Genomic DNA, 25210 nt, shown 5'->3' with positions numbered 1-25210 from the left:
TGCTCAGGTGCTGTTAATTGTGGGGTACAGGGTGTGTCTGAATCCTAGTGTGGGGACCTGGGAAGGCCCAGAGCTTGGGCTATGATGGAGCAGAAGTAGATTTCAAATCAGACCTATTTTCCAAGGAAGGAGACAAACTGAACACTGGGGTAGAGGGCTGGACTGGTCACTGAGGAGGGAGTGAGGGACAGGACGGCCAAGACAGATGGGAGGACTTCCCGTCTCACAGGGCAGCAGGGCCCTACCACAACACAGCTCTGGCCCCACAGGAGCAAGCAGGACCCGAAACGCAGGATGATCTGGAGGGATGATGAAGTCTTACCACGGTGCACGGACAGTTCACAGCGAGCAACAGAAACCAGCAAAGTGTGGAATGAAGGGTAGCCCCAAGAAATCTCCCACTTCACACTTTCCTTAGAACTACACTCTACCCATGTCTCCCTGACATCATTTCAAGCTGAACTTCTCCATTCAGAATTTGAGCATCAAAAAAGGTCCTTGGAGTTCTGAGAAGAAAACCATGCCCTGACCCATTTGTGTCTGAGTTCTCAAGCCATTCCCAGGCCATGGAGAGTCCGTGGCTATGGGATCCCGATTTTGTTTCGCTCATTTTGTCTATCACGCTGATCTGTGTTAACCTGTTTTCTGCTCTTTGGCGCTATTCTAATAGCAGCTTTCTGCTGATTGCCCCAAACCACACCACACCCACTTTCTTAAACAACCAGAAATCAGCAGGTGTTAAAGAGAAGTGTTAAAGACACATTAGCACCTGCTTTAAGCTTTCTAAATGGTATAATCAGAACCAAAAAGAACATTGGAGGAGGCAGTGCCTTACAGAGCAATGAGCCACTCGAGAGAATATCCTGTAGTGAGTAGGAGATCAGTCACACAGACAGTTCTCAAACTCAGCCTGCACAGCATTAAGGTTCCTGTTTGGCTGTATGTGAAAAGAAGAGGAGAAGCTCAGAGAGGGGGGAGGGCTCCCGTGCTTGTCCTGTACCTCTTGGCAGACTCAGGGGTGTCTGTCCACTATCAGCTGGCTTTTATAAGGTGATTCATCTACCATCAAATCCTTATCAGGATCCATGTTAATCCATCCAGAGGGTTTTTTTTTTTTCCTTCTATGTTTGTTTCTTTAAAAAAAAAAAAAATTATTTATTGTTAGCTGTCCCTGGTCTTCGCTGCTGCACAGCATTTTTTTCTCTAGTTGCTGTGAATAGGGGCTACTCTCTAGTTGGTGCATGGGCTTCTCATTGTGGTGGCTTCTTTTGTTGCAGAGCACAGGCTCTAGGATGTGCAAACTTCAGCAGTTGTGGCACGTGGGCTCAGCAGTTGTGGCACGTGGGCTCAGCAGTTGTCACATGTGGGCTCAGCAGTTGTGGCACGTGGGCTCAGCAGTTGTGGCAAGTGGGCTCAGCAGTTGCAGCCCCCAGGCTCTAGAGTACAGGTTCAATAATTGTGGTGCACAGGCTTAGTTGCTCCACAGCATGTGGGATCTTCCCGGATCAGGGATCCAACCTATGTCTCCTACATTGGCAGGTGGATTCTTTATGTTTTGTTTCTGTATTTTGTTTTGATTTACTGGAAGACACTCTCTGTCCACTTTTCCAGGGTATGATTATTCCAAACAACTTGTGTCTTTTCTATCCAATTACCAACACATCTTTTGCCTCTGCACCTCTGATCTGTGATGCCAGGGCTACAGGGCAAAGCTCAGAGATGATCCTTTATCCAAAACAAAGTCTCAATCCTTTCTCTGTAATGTGGGGAGACTGACTAATTGGTCTCGGGTTTCGGCTCAGCAGTGTTTAAAAGTTCCCTGGAGATGTGAACATGCAGCCATGGTTAAGTGCCCCTACAATAAACATTCTAGAGATTTTCTTGCCTGTTTCTGGGTCTAAGAGCTCCCACTTGCCAGTTCCCCACCCTTGACTACCAGAAGCCAAGCCAACTCTTGCCCAACTCAGCATCCCAGGTAGATCTCGCAATGGAGTCCAAATAAAGAAGGGTTATGTTTTCTACTGCTTTAAAGTTTGCTGTCTAATTCCACCCAAATGAAACTGTTTTTATAATAAAAAAAAAGAAAAGAAATAAAACATTTTGACTGCAGCTGTGCCAGAGGCAGAGATGTAGCCGATTCTCTTTTCTATCCATGGACAGAGTGTGGTGAAGATTCAGGCCCCAAGATTACTCCCACATCCCCAAGTATGGCCATAAAGTAACAGGTCAATGGCCTAAAAAACACAGCAAGACCTCTGCACCCACAAACTGACTTATTCTCAATGCTGTCTTTAAAAACACTTTCTAAAAATAAAAAACCAAAAATGCTCAAAAAGAACAAGATTTTCCAGCCTACAGATAGTCAAAGGAGCATGCCATAGACTGAAAGGAGCTCCCAAGAAGAGTTCCAGAAGTGGCCCAACTAACAGTAAGATCAAAGTAAAAGGATGCAGCCTTCCAAAGGAAGGTACCTGTGGGGGCCAGCCTGGTTAGAGGCATATAAACCTAGAATGTGTTAACCTACCAGGTTATATTACCTGACAGTCTCACATTCTCTGAAACACAACTTCCATTCACCAAAGAAAGACACCTGCTTTCTAAGCCAGACTGGTCTGGGGCAGGGCACTTGGAAGGAGGTACTCTCAGCTAGGAGAAAAGGATCTGGGAAACTTGGGAGAAGCACCAGAACCATTGCTCCTAAAAGTTTGAGGCTGGCTGGCTAGAGAGAGCAGGTGGCAGAGGGGCGGGTCCAGGGGTGTGGGATGGAAACTGACATTTCCATTTCCCAACCTCAGCCTCCTGTCCTATTTCCTATTCTCCTTCATAGAGTTGTTCACCCCCTCCTTCTAGGGCATTCAGAATATGAAACAGAAATGAAATGGAAACCAAGGGAAAGAAAGAATGAATGAAAGCCCAAAACAGCAACCTCTCCACACTGCCCTCCCCTGCCGCTCCCTAGACCATCCCCAAGGCCATGCTCCTCTGGCCTTCACCATCTGCGCTTTCCCATAGTCAGGCCAGGTGAAAAATCAGGCATCTTTTTTTTTAACTTAAAAAAATATGCATCATTATAAACTGCTCATACTTCTGTGAGTAGTAGGCCAAAGACTGAATCCACATTCCAAAGACTGTAATCTAACCACAGTGTCTCAGTCACCCCAACTGTCAGACACAGGGAGCTTTTCCAAAGCCGGGAGACAGAGAAGAGAGTTGACCCAGGAGAGGCTGCAGCAATGTGCCATGTGCCGCCCCACCCACACAACAGGACTTCTTGCTCACTGCAATCTCTGTTGCCATCACCACTCTTCCTCCTCCTCTCACTGCACCCCCACCTCTCTCACCCTCTCAAGGGGATCCCCTCCTCTCCAGCTGGGCTCCACTTTCCTAGCAGGGCAGGTGGAATCCTCATTAATAAACCACACACTTCCTCCAGGAAATAATCATTGGTCAAAAGTGCCTGCATATGCCTCCTCTCCTCCCTGAGTAACAATCACTTTCTTGAAAGCCCACTGCTATCTCCCTGTACATACAGACAAATGCCCAAATAACCCATTAACACAGACCCCTCAGCTGTCTTTACGGTCACTGTCAGGGCCAGGTCCACTGGACTTTGCTGAGGCAGGAGCTTCACTTGGCGCAGAGCAGGCGGCCTCACCTAGCTTCTACCTTCTGACACCAGCCAGGGTCTCTGTGATTTCCATGGTGGAAAACCTCGGTAAGGCTCAGGCACAGGTGTAAACCTGAGAGCAGTGAGGGAGGGAGTGGAGACCCAAAGGAGAAAGTCAAGGGAGTGGGACATGTCTGGAATTTAAACTAAACAGGAAGGGCTCCTGCATGCCTTTGCCCTGACCCACAGCTAGCTTAGAGACTCTGAGAGCTTGTGGGTAAGGGGATAATTCCTCCACACAAGACTCCAGGGAGGCCCTGACCCCAGTGACTGTCAGTGACAGTTCAAGGTTGTAACCACCAGCCCCAGCAACACCACTGGCCAGCTGGCTGACCCTCAGCATCTCGCCACACTCTCTGAATAGCACTCCACCCTTTTAAAGTGAAGGGGTTGGCTTGGCTGACCTCTGCAATCCCTTCCTGCCTCAAATTCCAGGATCCTAATCCATCTACTTCTTTTGAAATTCAGTTCAGATTATACATCCAATAAACTGTCTCTGATGACGTCCACTGAACTGCTATGCTTATTTAACAACTGCCTAGAAAACGTATAGTTTGTTTTCTCCAGTGGGTCCTAGGATCTCTACCAGACTGAAAGCTTTTCCAAGGCCAAGAACTAGGTGCCCTCCAGTCTGCAAGTTCAACCTGAAAAAAACCAGAGGATTATTTGAACATCATTTCTAAGTTGTTGTGTATGTAAACTAAACAATTGTCCCAATTATTCACAGATTTAAACCTGGACTGATTTGCAGGTGTCCTAATGGAATACTTTATGCCCATCGGGGCTAGGTCAGGGGGAGGAATGGTTCTTGCCTTTCTCCAGGTCCAAAACAGGGAATTTCTTCCTTAGTAAGTAAGTTCTGAAGTCTGAGTTTCCTGCAAAGGAAAACTGCCTCCAGTCTAGAAATGAGAGGACAGTCTCTTCTGGGACAGGGCATCAGGGTGGAGAGTGTCACAGCACAGGTTCAAACGTTGCCTGGAGCACCAGGCCAAGAGGAGTTTCCGTGCAAAACCTGGCACACAAATTGCTAGCATTGTAAACATGAGATTCCAGCTCAGGACTGCATGAAACAGTCTGAGATAAGAGGGAGAAAAATGTATTGGTTTTAGAGTTTTTCAATAGTTCTCAAAACCAAAGCTGGTCCTTGTTTGACCTAGAATAAGATGGGGGGTGGGGCAGAGGAGGGAGGCCCTGAGAGAAGGCAAAAGAGGGAGCAGGACCATCAGAGTGCACACTTGGATGATGTCAGTAAGTGACTCGGAAAAGCATTCGTCCTAGCTGAGTCACGGTGGCTCTGACAAAGTGCTCGTGTCTGGGTTCCGGAAGCAAAAGGGCTGGCTGTCACACTTGCTCGATATAGAAACAGGAATACTTCTTGTTGATGAGACAGCGTCCACTCCCAGCTCCCTGGCATGCTCCTCCACATTCTGTCCTCTGATAGAAGGCTCTGCAGTGGAGCCAGTCCACCCACCCAGCCCAGGCCCCCTGGGTACAGCCCCTTACAGAGGAAAGAAGACATCCCAAAGGAGCCCTGGGTCTGACTTCAGTGACTTCATGTCTGGAAAAGAGAGGCTGGCATTGGCTCTGATGGGATGAGAGGGTGAGACACTGCCCTTTTCTCTTGGGGCTCTCCCAGTCTAAGGGAATTCAGCCAACTTGCAAGGTGCTGCTCTGTAAACTTCCAGCCAAACAAGACCCACTGACCCGCCCTCAAGCTGTTTTCCATCTATCAGGGAAAAAGCTTTGTGAATAATCAGAACTCATGGAAGACAGGGGACCCATCACCACTACCTGATGGGTTTTCCAGTTTCAAAAGTCTTCTTCAAATTTTTTTCAAAGTATTTTGTTCTGCATAGGTGATGCCAGACTTTCAAGAGAGAAATTCTTTAAAAGTTGTTTTATCTAAAGCAATCCAAGGAGAGATAAGGTGGAGTAAAACAGGTAAGGGGGAAATCTCCTTCTTATAATAAAAGCTACAGTGACAAACTGGCATAGAGATTTCCCACACTAGTAAGTATATACACCAGGATTATACTCTTTGCACCAAAAAGCCCTACATGGTGATTTTTTCTTGTTCTCATTTCCCATGTTTGGAGAGAAAAAATAGAACCTTTAAGGGGAGGTTTGAAAAGACAAATTAAGATGTCAATCTTCAGTGTTTGTGGCTAATGCAAACAGTGAGGGAGACAGTAGAAATTTCAAGAGATAAGTATGCCTGGGGCACTGCAACTTCAAGTCTACCTAAGACTGAAGACAAACCAATAGGAGTGATTTTCTTTTTAAAAAAGGATTTTATTTTATAAAAGGAAGAATTGATATAGAGATTCTACATTATTTAAGCATTTTTACCCAAAATACCATTATTATAAAATTCTCCATTTCAACTGGAAATTATTACATATTCAAGCTAAAGATTTCTACAAACATTATTTAATATTTCAATGTGAAAGTGTAAGTTGCCCAGCCAGGTCTGACTCTTTGCAACCCCATGGACTATATAGTCCATGGAATTCTCCAGGCCAGAATACTGGAGTAGGGTAGCCTTTCCCTTCTCCAGGGGATCTTCCCAACCCAGGGACTGAACCCAGATCTCCCACATTCTTTACCAGCCCATGGACTATACAGTCCATGGAATTCTCCAGGCCAGAATACTGGAGTAGGGTAGCCTTTCCCTTCTTCAGGGGATCTTCCCAACCCAGGGACTGAACCCAGATCTCCCACATTCTTTACCAGCTGAGCCACAAGGGAAGCCCAAGAATACTGGAGTGGGTAGCCTATCCCTTCTCTAGCAGATCTTCCCAACTCAGGAATTGAACCAGGGTCTCCTGCATTGTAGGCAGATTCTTTACCAACTGAGCTATCAGGGAATTTAATATTAAGCTCATCCCGTAGTTCAGGAAAAATAATTATCACTTAGTGATTACTTAAGTTTAAATGTTTCAATAAAAATTTAAAAAGTAAAGCCTAGAAAATCTAAGGTCTAAGGAGGAGAGAGCATAATATTTGGAGCCCTTGACAAAATCCACCTGTATCTTCCCTGGAGAAGGAATGGCAACCCACTCCAGTATTCTCGCCTGGAAAATCCCATGGACAGAGGAACAGCTACAGTCTATGGGGTGGCAGGGAGTCACACATGACTTAGCGTCTACACCATACAAACCATCTCCATCTTCCAGGCAGCTGAGCTAATGTACTCCACCACTTGGTGGCAGCATACCTAAACTGCCAGAGTGTGAAAAGGGTAAAGTGTTAGCAGTTCAGCTGTGTATGACTCTGCAACCCCATGGAATGTGGCTCACCAGGCTGCTCTGTCCATGGAATTCTCCAGGCAAGATTACTGGAGTAGGTTGCCATTTTATACATATATAAGGCTTCCCTAATGGCTCAAATAGTAAAGAATCAGTCTGCCATGCAAGAGATCCAGATTTGATCCCTGGGTCGGGAAGATCCCCTGGAGAAAGAAATGACTACCTACTAAAGTATTCTTGCCTAGAGAACTCCATGGACAGAGGAGGCTAGCAGGCTACAGTCCAAGTGGTCGCAAAGAGTTGGACACGACTGAGAAACTAAGTTTCACTTTCATACGTATATAATAAAGGCAGTCTCAACAAAACTAATGGAGAAGGCAATGGCACCCCACTCCAGTACTCTTGCCTGGAAAATCCCATGGATGGAGGAGCCTGGTAGGCTGCAGTCCATGGGGTCTCAAAGAGTCGGACACGACTGAGCGACTTCACTTTCACTTTCCACTTTCATGCATTGGAGAAGGAAATGGCAACCCACTCCAGTGTTCTTGCCTGGAGAACCCCAGGGATGGGGGAGCCTGGTAGGCTGCAGTCTATGGGGTCACACAGAGTCGGACACGACTGAAGCGACTTAGCAGCAGCAACAAAACTAAAGTGACATAACATGAAGTGTCAGCATCCAATATATTCCTCCCAAACATGCACTCATCTCACATGCTGGCAAAATAATGCTCAAAATTCTCCAAGCTAGGCTTCAACAGTGTGTGAACCTAGAACTTCCTGATGTACAAGCTGGATTCAGAAAAAGCAGAGGAACCAGAGACCAAATTGCCAACATCCACTGGCTCATAGAAAAAGCAAGAGAATTCCAAAAAAACATCTACTTCTGCTTCCTTGACTATACTAAACTTTTTGACTGTGTGGATCACAACAAACTGTGGAAAATTCTTCAAGAGATGGGAATACCAGACCACCTTACCTGCCTCCTGAGAAATATGTATGCAGGTCAAGAAGCAACGATTAGAACTGGACTTTGAACAAAGGACTGGTTCCAAATTAGAAAGGAGTACATCAAGGCTGTATATTGTCATCCTGTTTATTAAACTTCTACAGAAAAGGCGATAGCACCCCACTCCAGTATTCTTGCCTGGAAAATCCCATGGATGGAGGAGCCTGGTAGGCTGCAGTCCATGGGGTTGCGAAGAGTTGGACACGACTGAGCGACTTCACTTTTACTTTTTCCTTTCATGCATTGGAGAAGGAAATGGCAACCCACTCCAGTGTTCTTGCCTGGAGAATCCCAGGGACAGGAGAGCCTGGTGGGCTGCCGTCTATGGGGTCGCACAGAGTCAGACACGACTGAAGCGACTCAGCAGCAGCAGCAGCATGCAGAGTGCATCATGCAAAATGCTGGGCCGGATGAAGCACAAGCTAGAGTCAAAATTGCTGGGAGAAATAACCTCAGATATGCAGGTGACACCACCCTTATGGCAGAAAGCGAAGAGGAACTAAAAGTCTCTTGATGAAAGTGAAAGAGGAGAGGGAAAAAGCTGGCTTAAAACTCAATATTCAAAAAACTAAGATCAAGGCATCTGGTCCCATCACTTCATGGCAAATAGATGGGGGAATAATGGAAACAGTGACAGACTTTATTTTCTTGGGCTCCAAAATCACTGCAGATGGTGACTGCAGCCATGAAATTAAAAGATGCTTGCTCCTTGGAAGAAAAGCTATGACCAACCTAGACAGCATATTAAAAAGCAGAAACCTTACTTTGCCGATAAAGGTCTGTCTAGTTGAATCTATGGTTTTTCCAGTGGTCATGTATGGATGTGGAGTTGCACCATAAAGAAAGCTGAGCACTGAAGAATTGCTTTTGAACTGTGGTGTTGAAGAAGACTCTTGAGAGTCCCTTGGACTGCAAGGATATCCAACCAGTCCATCCTAAAGGAAATCAGTCATGAATATTCATTGGAAGGACTGATGCTAAAGCTGAAACTCCAATACTCTGGCCACTTGATGCGAATAACTGACTCATTAGAAAGACTCAGAGGCTGGGAAAGATTGAAGGCAGGAGGAGAAGGGGACAACAGAGGATGAGATGGTTGGATGGTATCACCGACTCATGAGTTTGAGCAAGCTCTGGGAGTTGGCGATGGACAGGGAAGCCTGGTGTGCTGCAGTCCAAGGGGTTGCAAAGGGTTGGATGTGACTGAGTGACTGAACAGAACTGAAACATACACAACCCCAAATACCAGTGAGGGGCATCTGATAGAACCTAACCAATGACAGGTGAAGAGAGAAATAGAAACATGTTGAAAATATTTACATAATGAGAGAGGGAATACGTATGCTTAGTTGCTCAGTCGTGTCTGACTCTTTGTGACCCCATGGACTGTAGCCTGCCAGGCTACAGAAAGCTGGGTCCCAGAATCCATAGGATTCTCCAGGCAAGAATATTGGAGTGGGTTGCCATTCCCTTCTCCAGGGGATCTTACTGACTCAGGGATCGAATCTGGGTCTCCTGCAATGCATGCAGATTTTTTACCGTCTGAGCCACCAGGAAAGCCCCAAAGGGGGAGGGCGAAACAACCCCAAATCTGGAACCCACAAAGTGAAAAATACATTCTTCTTCCTCAATGCCAAGCTCTCTCTCTGGTATCCATATTTAGGGATCTCCCTCACTTACAACATTCCAGACAAATGAATTTGAATGAAATTTAAATCATCCTGATTCCCCAGCATGAATTCCTGAAAAATCTGAATACTCTGGAACTTATTTCACCTGCAACGCAGAAGTTTACCTAATCTAAGTGGAAACAGCAACATTAGCTTCCTAATCAGCCTGCTGTCGGTAAGCCATAGATCTCTGAATCCTAAGAGAGCGAGCAAATGACTGCACCTAAGCTTTAGAGGCTCGTTCAACATTGCTGCCCAGAAACAAACTCCAAGGAGACCCAACTTTCTCAGCGGAAGGCAGATGAGGACCTCGGCTCAGACGAGAGCAGAGGAGATTAACTACCACTTTATGCCAAGCCAGGAACTCAGTGCACAACTAGCCAAGGAGATGAAATATACCCAGAGGCAAAACAAAAGATTCACCAAGGGCAAAAGCAATTAAGTCATCATAGATTTCTTATCAGATTTGAACTTTAATGTATGGTCCCCCTTTCAACATTCCTATTAGTTTAGGCAAGTTAAAGGAATCCTCCCCTGGACGACCCCAAAGGGTAATTCTTTTATTCTTTCAAATCCAGGGATAGGTTTAAGTGCATAACCCTAAATTAGGGTTCTTGATGATGGTAATGACAATGTTTTCACAGGGGGTTCTGGTCAGTGAGGAGTGTAAAAACTTAAATTTGGAGAAACAAAAAGACTTGGAAGTCTATAGCAAGGCATACCGGAACTATAAATTGGGAAATTTGGAAAGAAACGTGGCAATGCAGATCACTAGCCTTAAAAAAATCCAAAATTGCCACGAATCTATCCCCAAGAAACCATTTAAACCATTTAAAATGTAGACAAAGGTTCATACACCAAGAAGTTTACTGAGAGTCATTTATAGCAATGAAGTTTTTAGAAATGACTTGGCTATCTAATGATAAGGTTAATTAGAATATGGTGTATCCAAAGATATACTATTATGCATAAAATGTTATGAAAATATTCTTAGGGTATAATAGTAAGTGGGATAAAACATGAAGCAAAATTAAATAAACAATATGATTCAATTCTGCTTTACAAAATCTCCAATAAAAAGAGATAGAAAGAAAAATGTCAATATACTAATTGTTTATATTTCTAGAGGGTAGAGTTACAAGTGACTTAAAATTTTTTTCTATTTTCTGCATTTATTTTTATAATAAATAAATAGTTTTCTAATTTTAAAATAGGCCAAGACTTTATCACACTATTAGGTGTGTGTATATATATATATATATCCATTAATTCAGTATTTATTATAGTGATGATATACTCCTATATGATACTGATCTTATTACTATTACTACTATTCCTTTTAGCTCTTATTCTAACCTTAACCATTATTGTAACATTGACTTTAAGGGACTTCCCCTAATAGCTCGGTTGGTAAAGAATCTGCCTGCAATGCAGGAGACCCTAGTTCGATTCCTGGGTCAGGAAGATCCGCTGGAGAAGGGAAAGGCCACTCCAGTATTCTGGCCTGGAGAATTCCATGGACTGTATAGTCCATGGGGTCACAAAGAGTCAAACACGACAGAGCGACTTTCATGGGACGGGCCCAATTTAAGGACTTTTCTGTAGCTCAAATGGTAAAGAATCTGCCTGCAATGCAGGAAACCAGGGTTCGATCCCTGGGTTGGGAAGTTTCTCTGGAGAGTGAAGTGAAGTCTCTCAGTCGTGTCCGACTCTTTGCAACCCCATGGACTGTAGCCTATCAGGCTCCTCTGTCCGTGGGATTTTCCAGGCAAGAGTGCTGGAGTGGATTGCCATTTCCTTCTCCAGGGGATCTTCCCGACCCAGGAATGGAACCCGGGTCTCCCGCATTGCAGGCAGACGTTTTACCATCTGAGCCACCAGGGAAGCCAGGGACTGGCAATCCACTCCAGTATTCTCGCCTGGAGAATTCCATGGACAGAGAAGCCTGGCGGGCTACAGTCCATGGGATCACAAAGAGGTGGACATGACTGAGCGATTAAGACACACAAACCTGACTTTGATAAAGTTGTGCTAGACACAGTGAAGGACAAATAACAAAACAAGGTCCCCACTGCCAAGCAAGAAAAGGGAAAGAAATCGGCCATCAGCCCCTGCTGTGTGCCAAGACCTTGGCTAGGTACCTTACATGTGTTCTTACGTGATCCCCACTACCTTTGTGTCTGGTGATATCTGTGCCTATTTTACAGGTGAGGAAATTTGTCAGCTACATGTACATTTCTCCTCCCAGAGGGGAAGGTTCAGAGGTTCATTCTTCCTGGGCTGGAACACTCTGCATAATTTCCAAGATCAGTAATTGTCCTTGAGGCCACTCCTTCCTCCTCTACTAGTCCATAGTTCCACTCCCAACAAGTCAGTGGCAGTGTCCAAAGTCCCTTCTATGGGTCACGTTGAAGATGCACGTGAAGAAAAAACAACACTCCCCTCTCCATCAGGGGTCCTTTTGTCCAGTGCTGGGTCCTTGATTCATCACCTAAAGGCGTTTACTGGAAGCATTTCTGGAATAATGAGAGCAGCTTCTCATAGTTACGTTATGACCACATGGTTTCTGCCTCTGATTGTCCAGGTTATTGTTCTCCAGGGAATCACAAATGCTTGTCTCTGCATTTGAAGCATCACAGTAGGCTCTTCAGGGTTTCCACAAGCCCCCCCTGGGCCCTCTGCCTCAGGAGACACCAGCATAGACACACACCTGCGAAGTCTGGCAGTGGCATGGTCAAGAAAGTGAACTAACTTCAAAATGCCTATCGGCTGACTGCTAAGTAATGCCAGAATCCTGCTTCTGATATCAGAGCAATGCAAGATCACTCCAGGCAGGTGACTGAGTGAAAGAAACATCTCAGACCCACGGAAACAGAACAGGATGAGCACCCTAGAATACAATGGAGACCACCCCCACCTATCCAGTTTATATGTTCAGGGTCCCTACTACAGACTTTCACTCATCTCTTTAAACAGTTTCCAAGGTCTTCAGTGCTTTAATTTTTTCACAGCATCCCTCAGTGTAATTCACACTTAAAAACCTTTGACTGTTCATCCACAGATGAGCATAAATGAATAGAACTGTGTGTCTAAAACTGAGCACACATACATGGGAGAGGAAGTTTGAGGCACCAACCCCCACCTCCATCACCCTGCACACCCACAGCCACCACGGGTGTCTTGGCCAGCAGAAACCTGAGCTTCAGACAATCACCACCTGCATTTCCCACCTGCAACAACCTTCATACTTAGAATCTAAAGAGTATCTTGGATGACACAGGTTTGATGGGACACCACTGCCCACCATAATTAGAATCATCCACCCTTCTTCTCGGAGAAGGCAATGGCACCCCACTCCAGTACTCTTGCCTGGAAAATCCCATGGACAGAGGAGCCTGGTAGGCTGCAGTCCATGGGGTTGCTAAAGAGTTGGACATGACTGAGCGACTTCACTTTCACTTTTCACTTTCATGCACTGGAGAAGGAAATGGCAACCCACTCCAGTGCTGTTGCCTGGAGAATCCCAGGGACGGGGGAGCCTGGTGGGCTGCTGTCTATGGGGTCGCACAGAGTCGGACATGACTGAAGTGACTTAGCAGCAGCAGCAGCATACGTAAGCAATAAAAGATATTTAAAAGGGATCTGGAAAAGGATAAGATTTAGGCAAATGTCTTCATTGGCTCTATTTTCTGAACTTTACATCACATTCTTTGCAGTCTTCTTTAATTGATGGGGCTTCCCTGGTAGCTCAGCTGGTAAAGAATCTGCCTGCAGTGCTAGATACCCTGGTTCCATTCCTGGGTTGAAAAGATCTGCTGGAAAAGGGATAGGCTACCCACTCTGGTATTTGTGCTTGCCTGGTGGCTTAGCTGGTAAAGAATCTGCCTGGAATGCAGGAAACCTGAGTTCAATCCCTGGGTTGGGAAGATCCCCTGGAGAAGGGAATAGCTACCCACTCTCATATTCTGGCCTGGAGAATTCCATGGACTGTGTAGTCCATGGGGCTGCAAAAGTCAGACACAACTGAGCAACTTTCATTTTCACTTTCACTTTCAGATCAAAGGGCAAGATACCACTGGCACATCTCAACAGGCCCTTACAACAGACACATTCAGTGATGATAGATTCCATAGCTTGGGTTCTCTCATGCTGAATACAGTGGGAGGAAATCCTTGCAGCTTTCACCCCTTCATCTTTTAACTTTCTGGCCCTCTCTATTTATTTCTATTTTCTGGTGACACTGCACAAAGACAGTGCTGGCTATAAGCCCAATTTATCTGTTGCTGAAATTGTAGAATAAGAACAAATTATCAGGTAATAAGCTGAATATTGGCATGTTGGTTTGATTGACATTACAGAATATCCCATCATTATTTCTTGTCATTTTTCCTCACCAGTATGATACCTGTATTCCCTGCTAGAACACTCAGCATCTCAGCAGCATTGCTATTAAGTGCCAGATACATCAAGGTGCTAACAATCAGTGCCCAGAGGAGCCGCAGAAAGCTGATCATGACAAAGCAGGATAACAATGAAGAAGAGGAAGAATACAATGCAATAAAAATAACCTGGGATTTCTTTACTAGATACTTAGAAATTTCTATTCCAAGCATATGGTCAACTCCCAATAATCACAGTGGGTAGACTATCCATACTATGAGCAATGCTCGGGCAACTACTTACTCTCAGCCTAGATTTTGTCTCTCAGTTTCTAGGGACACTCATCCACTGCTTGTTTCTGAGTATTTCTTTCCCACTCCTTTCATGTAAAAGTAATTACAAGCAGATATCAGGGCAGAAGGACTAAAAAGTCAGATAAGTATAGAATGGATGAGAGAAAAGATAACACAAGTTTGCCAAGATCCCTAACTGTGCTTCGGTTTATGGTAGGCACTCAATAAATATTTGTTGAATTAAGTGAATGAAGTTATCAGAAAGTTGAATTAGGAGACTTTTAAGGCTTTTCTTCCTACCCTAATTTCATCACTCCTCAAAATAAGATAACAGAAATCTCGGAGAAGCCCCATGAGATAGATGTTCAGACTCATCAGGAGCAAAAAAGGGAAGTTGGAAAAGACTCATCGCAGGCTGAGATGGATTCCAAAAGAGTAACTGCTGCTGTCACAGCCACACTCTAGAATCATATTTCGCCCCACCCAGAATGCAAGGGGACTGGAAAAGAGTTCTCTTAGAATTTAAGATACACACAAGATCTGAAGTGAAATTCCAGGCCTTAAATAATTTAGGGGATTTGAGAAAGAGAGTATGTTTATGGGGTGGTAATACTGTTTTGAGGTTATAGATGTCTGTAACGTGTTTTCCCCCAGTATCATAGAAACACAGAATTCAGGGCAGGAAAGTTTCTTAGAAATGATCTGATCGGCCTCCAACCCACTGTAGACGTCTTGGACAGGAAGCTCACTTTCTCCAGAGGCAGCGGCAGCAGTGCTGGACAGCTCCCACCTGGGCAGATCGTCTCTCCACTTCAGGTCCCGACCTCTCTAACTTCCACCCGGTGATGCAACAGAGACCATGCCTGTTCCCGCCTCTTAGGGGCAGCACAGCTCTCCTGATACCTGAAGTCAGGAGTCACTTGTCTTCCATTTTCACCCCCACCAGAAAACATCCTTCAATTGCAGAAACAGTTTGTGGATCCCTTAGTATGCTGCTCTCCTGACAATATTCTAACTGGTCCACATAGCTCCTAAAAAGGAGCTGGCAAGGTTCAGTGTAGCAGACTGAATGCAGTGGCCCAGACATAACCTGTTGGGACTTTTTCTTCCCATTCATTTCATACAACCATCCTTCTTCCCAGACTCTCTTGGGTTTTTGTTCCCTTTAGCTAGCAGAAACCTTTTCCTTTTAAATCGCTTACAATCTGTTCTGTCCCACTTTTGCTTAACAGGTCAGAAATAAGTTCTTTTAATTGTTCGCTTTCTGTTTAGAGTATGCAGTAGCTGCATGGATATGATAAACCTACCAGAAAGAAAATCACACCCTTCATATTTATAAAGGGCACACTGTAATAACTTATAAATTATCACAACCCTCTGTTTAATCACCTATTCTATAACAGTGCCCAAAGTGGCCATCGAGCTGATTGGTCCCTTAGATTCTGGGATCCTCTTTCATCACTTATTGACCCTGTTTGCTTGTCTTCTCTTGCTTCATCCCTACGCTACCAGCACAGTTATATACTGTACTGTCCTTTATGGTCACTGGTTTGGCACTCAGTAGGCAAATACTTAGGTTTTTCCTAACTTTCTCAAAATGTCTGTTCCTGCTCACCATGAATCCTAAATCAGCCTGGCTTACAGAGGCTCTAAATATTTGTAAAATAAATAAATGATAAATGCTTGAATAAATGAGTGTCACCCACAGGTGATTACCCCAGTCTGAAGAGCACATTCCACCTGACAGAAGCCTAGCTTTATAGCCTCCTTGGCCATGACCCAGAATAGTCTATTTCTTCTAGTCAGTGTCACCTGCCTAAATCTAGCTGTTCATTTTTGCAGATTCCTTTCTTTCCAAAGCCAGGGCTAAGCAGAAGAATGGCAAACACTATCTGGTGTGCTAAGTGCTTCAGTTTCCTCCCCAGACCTCACTGTCATTGGAATAACCCTGTTCAAGGTTTTGTTTCCAACAGTCATCATGTGTGAACTTGTGGCCAACAGAACTAGGAAGCGATAGGTGGGCATGACTAGTTGGTAAGCTCTTCAGCCTGCCAGGTACACACACTCCTGGTAAACATAGGCCCCTTGGGAGGGAGGCAGCAGGCATCCCTGAACAATTTTTCCCACTGAAAGTAGCAACAGCATTTTTGCCTCCCACCTGCCAGAACCTGTGAACCTTTTCTGTTATCAGGAGCCTAGGATGCAATGCTTAGGACTACCCTCAGGGAAGCAAAAAGCCTGAATCTACTATGCTCTTTCCATGATAACCTATTGTTTATACTTTTTCATGACCTTCCTCCCAGCTCTTCTTGAGTTTTGTTCCCCTTTACCTAGTAGAAATCTTTTCCTTTTTAATTGCTTCCAATCCTTTTTGTCCCAGCTTTGCTTAACAGTCAGAATTAATAAAATGTTCTTCCAATTCTTTCGCTTACTATTAAAGAAAAGAAGAGTGTGCATTAGCTTCAGGGATGTGATAAACCTATCAGAAACAAAAACATACCCTTCAGGATCCCAAATTTCTTCTGACTCTGAAAGAACTAAGAGTCTGTCATGGGTCCCCATGAAAACTCTTCCTGTAAATTGCTTTAGGAAATGCTTGGTGTTATGCCTGTTAGTAGTATACTTGGGAAAGATGCCTTTAAAATTGCTTAGCCCCTCAATGGCTAAATTGCTAAATTACCTACATCAATCATGGGTTATTTAATTCATCTCCTTGCCTCCAAGACAGATGGGAATATTTCTTCTGAATAAAGACCTCCTAAGGGGGCGGGGGGCGGGCGGGCGGGGAACCTTCTGTTCTATTCTTTATCCAACTCTCTTATAGTTTAGAAGCTCTTCTTTGGATACAACCTAAGTCCATTTCATTGGAGCTTAAGACTTCTTACCTTTATTCTGGTTCTCTGTGGATACCATAAAGAAAAAAAAAGCCATCATTTGACATCTATTTGTTCACAGCCTTCTGCTCAGAGCTCTTCATTCTGTTCAACATCCTTCCAAGCATTTGATGACTGCCCTTAAATCCCCTTTACCACCTGCCCACCACCATCCACCAATCCTTATACATGTGTCTCCCCCATAGCTCTTTCAAATGCAGTGATTGCCTCAATTGACATCTGTTTCAAGAACTTAATCAGCACGTTCAACAATTATCCAAGGTCTCCCCGCAAAGGCAGAGCTCCTCTGTACAATTTACTGCTTCCTCTATAAAATGCAGAGAGACAAGATGAAAGTTCTAAAAGCCCCAGGCACCACTTCTTATTTGCCACAACAAACACTTGACAGACTCCAACCCCACTAAGTCAGAGAACAGAGTTCTCACTGACTGTGAACAAGGATGGGGAGAGCACCAGGGTAGGAGTCAGGAGGGCTCTGAACCAAGCTCTGCCAATGACCACCACCACCCCGTAAGCAACTCCAATCCCACACAGATGTTGTTTCCAAAGTAAAACACGACATGTATTTGCTTGGATTACTTCTCAGGGCTCTTCTGGCTCTCACATTCCATGTTCCTCTAACCATGCAAAGGCCTCTCCTCCACCTTCTTAAAAGATAAATTCCATGTCCCTAGCATGTCTACCTTGCCACCCTCTGAGCGCAGCACCACCTAGAAACACTCAGAAACCAGTGTTTCTCAATCATTTTTTAAAATCATCATCCTGCCACAAAAGAGGCTTTTTATACTTTTTTCCTTAATCAGCCCCAATGAGATTTTAATACCATGAATATATTGTATATATGTTTATGCACTATATATTTAACTGTGCTTAATACATGAAAGTTTTTTTTGTGTGTGTGTGCTGTACACAAGAACCAATTCGCATCCCCCTTGGAGGCAATATTGCCCCCATTGAAAATTCATGACCTAGATCGAGCTGAAGGCTGCCTCTTGAATGATATAAGTGGAGCTATTTGCCCTAAACTCTAAAAGCCACAAACATATTCAAAAGCCAGAGGTTTTTTAGAAAAAAATCCATTACACAAGCCAGAGTGGAATCAGCCAGAATTTCCATTTCCCCAAGGCAAAGAATGGCTTCCCATCCCTGCCCCCACAGGCCACACTGTCACCTGTTCCAGGGCCTGTCCTGGTCCTCTAAGCCTGGAAACTTCACCTCTGCCCATGGTTCCAGCATCCAGCTTCCACTTTGTTCACATGAATCCCAGCAGTAACAATGGGAATGCTGGGAATGAGGTGAACAATAGGTATTGACGTAACAGAAATAATTAGAATCCATTCCAAGGGCAGACAGCTTACTTGCATCAGGCCAGCTTCCCCCTCTCTCCCCTGCAGAACTTTCACCTTACCTTGGCACGCTGGCCAGATAGGTCACCAGTTTCCGCAGGTCTTCCTGTCTTATTCTGTCATGATTGCTGCGAGCAGGGAAGGTCAGGATGGGTCCACCTCGCTTATCACGGCCCCCTGCAAGGAAGAGAAGGATGTTTAAGAAAGACCAGCTAGAAACTGCCACAGAGGAAAAAGAATTCTCCTGAGTGCTAGATAAAACAGGCAGAAAGATGGTACCCAGAGAAATCTGGTCACTGCCTTGGGCAAGGGCAAGGAGTTTAGATTCGTGACCGTGGGCGAGTCTTTTGACATCTCTGTTGCCTCATCTGCAAAATGCAGATGAAAATAATGATGACTACATTACAGGGCTGCTGCAAGACTTGATAAGATGGCACATGGCGAAGCACTTTGAGAAGTACTCTCTACAAATACGAGATGATAATGAAGGAGGTGATACTTGCTCTTACTGAGAAAACAAGCCAATGAAAGTGCTATGGTCTTTGGAAATTCAACCTCCAGTTTACTTCTCTTTGCAGACCTCTATGAGCAGAGTGCTCAGGGTTAAATGAATACCGTGGTGAGAAGCCCCTAAAGCATCCAGCTGGGACATCATTGCTAGGAGGTTTTTAGGGTCATAGAAAAGACCTAAGTGTGGTCTACACAGCCAAGGATCCACCCCTGCCTGCAGGCCTGCCTAAGTGCCACCTGTCACTCTTGCTGGAGAAGCCCATGAATCTTCATTGGAAATAGGATGCTCAAGGTCTTAATCACTGCAAATGCATATGTACACACTATGATTACAAATGTCTTCTAAACATCTGGTTTAAAAAAAAAGTGGGGAGGAGTAACTGCGACAATGATCATTGTTTGCTATCAGGATGCTGGGGTTTTACATGGTTGCTTTTTCTTTCCTCTATTTTCCAAACTTTCTACTCCTGATTTATTCTGTGATTAAAAATTTATTCATTAGTGGATGCTATGATTAGGAAGCAGGACCAAATTTCCCAAAAAGGTTAAATGAGGACAAAGCTAAGGTGCAGTAACTGTGTCCTTACAGGCACTGGCCATTTCACAAAGAAGACTCTGTCATGATCTCAGGCTGCCACCTGACACCCCCAGAGCAGGTCTACAAAGGGATCCAGTGCAAGATGGAGGAAAGGCTGGCAAGGCCACCACCAGTACTGGAAAGCAAGCTTAAAGGGCAGCGCCTTGAAGAAGGGCACTTTCCAAGCCTCCCAGGATCCCACTCAAGTATGAGTTCATGAATATTGTTTCCCTCTGATTGTGGGGTCCAGAAATCACAAGACAGAGGGAGTCTAAACAAACAAAGTCCAACTCATTGCAGGATACTCCTCAGGAAGAAATAAGAAGGCTGCAAGGAGAAAAAGGTCAAACAAGATCATGGCCACTGAGAGATCTGGCCCTGAAAAAATATTTCACCACCACCATCCCCCCTCCCTGCAGCCCCCACCCAGCCGTATTTGTGTACACATACCGCAGAGTTGGATCCTGACCCCCAACTTCAAACCTTAAAAACCACAGGCTCTCAGCTCTGAATATGGGTGACCAATCTCATCTCATCTACCTTGGAAATGATCTCCATCTCCCAACTGCCTTCACAGGGGGAAGAGGAAGTAAAGGGATCAAGAGGAAAGTTTCCTCAAAGCTAGGAGGCTCTCCCTCACTATCAAACTTTGCCTGCAGTGTTGACCTCATTTGAAAGATTTTCACTCTTGGGTGGTTTTAACTGCAGCTATTGCCTTTCTCACAGTCTTTCTTCTGTGGATGGTTTAAGAGAAGGGAACCTGGGGAGCCAAGGTTGGTGTGATGGCAAAGACTACCTAAGAGGCTTGGAAGGATGTGGGCATTGTCCCTCCTGAGCAGAAGCCAGTTCTTCCCTGGGAGTCAAGAGTTTCATAATCTTGGCTACAGAAGGTTCCAGATGGTGGTGAGTGGTGGCGGGGGACATGGGATGGGGAGGGTGGGGGAGATGACCCAGGGGAGTGGAATCCCTTCCCTCCAGGAAAAATGAATGGATATGGAGTCCAGAGTGGGCAGCAGGACCAAGCCAGGTATTTTTCAGAAGGAAGATGAACTTGCAAGATTGTAGGAAGAAAAGGAGGAACAGGCATAAAGGAAGAGAATCTGTGCTGGAAAAAATGGAGACAAGGGATGGATAAAGGCTTCAGGACAGGTACAAGAGGGGGGGCCCTGACCTTTTGTCTGTGGTAGACTCAAAGAGGAAGGAAAAAACAGACATAAGTTAGAAAGACAAAAAGTTCAGCCTGCCTAGGAGACACTTTCTCTAGGTAAAATAGTGTTGAAGGTCAGAGTAGGCTTGAGGTACTGGGGAAAGGGAGGATGGACCATCTTTGGAGAGTGTTCCTAGAGAATGGACAGCCAGACTGGGTATGATGTAGGTTTAAGGGTAGGTGCAGGTATCTGGCTTTAATGAGAGCTCTGTTGAAGGTCTGGCCATGGTGTCCATGCTAGCCTGTAACCTGAGCAAAGGCAGAACAGAGCTCATGCATAGATTAAGTGGGGAGGACTTGGGGAGGAAGGAAAATGGCCTGCTTCTTTGTGAGTTCTCAAAAGAGAGGGAACAGCATATGTTTTATTTACCTGATATCCATACTTCCCCAACTGATAGGGGAACACCAGAAGCAGTCATGGGTAAGAAGATAAGGCTACAGACAGACATATCAAGGTCAAGGTCTTGAATGTGCGTGGCTACAGTAAGGAGGTGGAAGACTTCAGTGCCAAGGAGATTGAGGAGCCATGAAGCTGTAGGATTTGACTGATAATTAACATGAGTGCTGAGGTTCCAGAGGGCACTAAGTAGAGATAAAGAATGAGAACCCTTTGCTGAAGTCAAGGTGCATTGTGGAGTGGGCCCCAGACAGTGGAGACAAAAAAGGGAAAGTTTTTAAAAGATGATAGAGATGATGGCAGGATCTTCAGCAGCGCCATCCCCTTATTTATCCAACACCTGCTGTTTGCCAGTTAATTGAGGCTTTGGTGCTGGGAATAGAGGCTGGGAATACAGAGGATAAATAGGGAGGGAGTGGTCTGATGTGCTAGAAAAGGCACTGATCTCCTTCTGCAAAAGCAGGGCAGGACAGGCCTAGGTAGGAGGCAAGTTCAAAGGCAAGGGAAGTTAAGGCTTTGCTGATTGAGGTGGAGGAAGATGGCACTCATATTTTTCAGGGGGAACCAGGCTCCAGTGGGGACAAGTAGATTAGGGTAATTTTGGAGGAGGACAAGAAAAACACCTCTAGGGAATCATACCAAAAGTTTGGCCCATACAACTGTAGTTCTGCAAGATGCTGATGGATACACAGGGTATTTTTAAGAGAATGTGTTATTTGTATTTTGGGAAATGCTTTCATGTTTTGAATGGACAGTCTCCAAGAAGGTGGCTACAATAGGCAGCATTACCCAAGTTTACTTGAGAGTAAGCCCTTTTTTCTTTTTTGAGGATCATCTCATGTACCTGTTTTTCTATGGAACATGCTTTGAGACATGGGTCCAGAGTATAAATGGTGGTGCCACGGCAGTGTGGAGTTCCTCTGAGAACAAGGGGCATGATGTTGATGGTTGATAAGGTGGCAAAGAGGGACATCGGGAGGAGCCAGATGAGGGTGTGAGCACACACAGAGAACAGGGTGAAAAGGGTCTGCACAGGGAGGCTGGAGAGAAGGGACAATGGGTGCTGAAAGTGGGAGGCAGAAGCACATGAAGGAAGCTGGAGAGAGAGCAGAGGGAGAGCCCATGGCTGAGAACACAGAGCAGGATGGGGCAGGGCTGGAACGATGCAGGCTGCCTGAGCACAGCCACAGATTCTGTTGCACACACGTGCACTCGCCCACACACTGGTGGGCCCTGGATTATTCCAAATGCCCGTTCCCATGGCAGCACAGCTTCCCCTCGCCTTGGCCACACCAGGGCACCAGCAGGGGAGGGGGCTTAACCAGCACTTGGTTTCTCTGCTCAACACTTCCTGCAGGGCTTCTTCTCAGAGAGACATGGATCCGGTACACTGCATTACTTAATTCTGGGTTTCTTTATTTTTATTTTTGTGTTTGGTCTTCTAAAAGCTTAGGATACAAATGCCTTTTTTGGTTTGTTTTTTGTTTGGGGTTTTTTTTTAGCTGCAGCCAGTCATCTCTCTGGCACCCTCAGTGTCCTTACCAGGCACAGAAGGACAACACTCCCTAAACCCCAAAGTTCCTAGCACCACTTGCAAATGAATAAGACTTACCTCACATAGAGAACAGACTTGTGGTTGTTGGGGGAAAGGGTGGCCCACGTGGACACGTGGGCATGAGTTGCCCACTGGCCCCCTTGGTCCCATTCTGGGAAGCAGCTACCTGCCTCTCACTTGACTGACCATCTTTCTGGCACATTGCTGCTCTGTACACCCTGAGGAAACCTCCTGACGCTTGGAAAGCTCTTTTCTAGGGCTGGCTGGACCCTGCTCCAGGGCTCTAATGGAATTCACATGGGAAAAAATAAGCCACAAACAATCAAGCTAGGGTCCCGATGCCAGACTGTAACATGTCTGCATTCATATGCCCTGAACTGCTGTCCAACAGGATGGTGCTCAGAAGGTATGCATTAAAGCCAGGATGACCTCCAGGAGGAGGCAAAGTGGGAACTGACTTGGGAAGCAGAGGAACGGCTCAAAGGCACTGCAGATAGAGGGAGCCTCAGGCATAAGAGAATGGAAGGATGAGCAGGACACCTGGGCAGAGGTAGGACACCTGGTTAAACAGGCTCAAGGCATTAAAGAAGAGGAAGAGAAACGCTCTGGCTCCCTAGAGATTGTGGCCATGTCCTGGGAGCCCAGATGATGGACAGCAGTAGAGGTCAGAGCCCTGGTGCTACTCAGCAGTCCCAAGACTTCTACACAAGGTCTTCCCAAAATGCTCAGTGAGCACTCAGATCCAAGTCTATGAAGGCTTCAGAGGCTGTCTTCTGTCTCCACCCATACTGAACTCACTGCCACCTGATCGAGTCAAGGATCCAGCCTAAGCTTCAGCTTCTTCAGTGACAGGGGCTCATTACCTAATAAGATATACCAGTGCCTAATGCTAATGGAGAAGGGGAGCTTCCCAGCCACTCTAACAGCAAAAACAGTAGCAAAACACTATATTATTATTACCACTACACTGCTGTGCTTAGTCGCTCAGTCGTGTCTGACTCTTTGCGACTTCATAGACTGTAACCTGCAGTAGCCTGCCAGGTCCCTCTGCCCAGGCAAGAATACTAGAGTGGGTTGACATGCCCTTCTCCAGAGGATCTTCCTAACCTAGGGATCAAACCCAGGTCTCCCACATTGCAGGCAGATTCCTTACCGTCTAAGCCACCAGGATACCACTACTACTGCTATTACTACTAATAATAATATAGAATGCACTTAGTACTTACAAAGGCTTGACTACTCCCATCACATACTCCGCCTTCACTTCCCATCCCTACACTCTGAGTTATCAGTCTCCCCTCCAGTCGGGTGGGAGACACCTGCTGCTTGGTTTCTCCCTCCTCAACCCCCCCGCCCCCTTTCTCCCTTCTCTCCATTTTGGCTGTCACCCATCAGTGCGCCCAGCAGTGCCTATGGAGTGAACCCCTGCACTGAAGAACTCTGCTGGCTCTTTCCCTGTGATTCCATTGTCACTCCTTGTAGATGGCCAGAATCATCCAGAAACAAAAGTTCAATCTATGAAGCCTAAGTACCTGGGTGTATTTTTTAAAAATCTGATCCCTGGTTATGCACACTGCCATTCCCTCAGCCCCTGCTAGAGACTCTGAGCCAGGAGGCCTATATTGATGGCCTAGAACTGGCACCCATAGTGATGCTGGTACACCTCATAGTTCAGTTTCAATTACATCAGCAGTTACCAGACTTTTTCTTAAAGGGTCAGATGGCCTGTGGTCATCTGGTCTCTGGTAGAACTACTCAACTCTGCTATTACAGCAACAAAGCAGCCATTAGCAACACTGGTAGTAGACTGAATAATGGCCCCCAAGCATATCAAGCCCTAATCTCTGGAACCTGTAAATGTTACCTTATTTGGAAAAAGAGTTTCTATAGATAGTGATTGTTAGCGCTCTAGAGATGGAAAGATTATCCTGGGTGGTCTGAGTGGGCCCCCAAGTGAAGTCACAGGTATCCTTACTGTGAGGCAGAAGGATCTAACATAAACAGAAGAGCAGAAGGCAATACCACCAAGGAGGCAGAGACGGGAGTGGCATGGCCACAGGCCAAAGGATGCTGGCAGCCCCCAGAAGCTAAAAGAAGCAAGAATCAAATTCTCCCCCAGAACCTCTGGAGGGAGCACAGCACTGCTCACATCTTGATTTCAGTCCAGGAAACTGATTTTGGACTTTTGGCCTCCATAACTGTGAGCGAATACATGTCTATTGTTGTAAGCCACCAAGTTTGTGGCAAGAGGAAGCTAATACACTACTAAACATGGGCTATGTTCCAATAAAACTTTATTTGCAAAAACAAGTGCCTGGCCTGCAGCAAAACACAGGCTATAGTTTGCTGATCCCTGAATTAGACATTAAAAGGACTGGGTGCACAAGACATGCTATAGAGAAAAGTCAGAAATGAATATTATTCAGAAAAACAAAAAATAGATACAATTACTCACTTGAG

At 45.4% G+C, this 25210-nt stretch overlaps 1 protein-coding gene across 20 annotated transcripts in view; it reads right to left on the bottom strand.

Annotated features, from left to right (window-relative positions):
* Positions 1-25210, bottom strand: part of KALRN (kalirin RhoGEF kinase) — a 692240-nt gene that overhangs the window by 460293 nt on the left and 206737 nt on the right. For all 20 annotated transcript variants that reach the window (XM_024991355.2, XM_024991361.2, XM_059886080.1 and 17 more), the window contains exon 3: positions 18567-18681. In XM_024991355.2, the coding sequence (XP_024847123.1) occupies positions 18567-18681 (115 nt within the window). The remainder of the gene's footprint in view (positions 1-18566; positions 18682-25210) is intronic.

Source organism: Bos taurus, chromosome 1 (genome assembly GCF_002263795.3).
Source record: "Bos taurus isolate L1 Dominette 01449 registration number 42190680 breed Hereford chromosome 1, ARS-UCD2.0, whole genome shotgun sequence".
Classification (NCBI taxonomy): Eukaryota; Metazoa; Chordata; class Mammalia; order Artiodactyla; family Bovidae; genus Bos; species Bos taurus.
The sequence above is the reverse complement of the archived record's forward strand: the minus strand, read 5'-3'. Positions and strand labels throughout refer to the sequence as shown.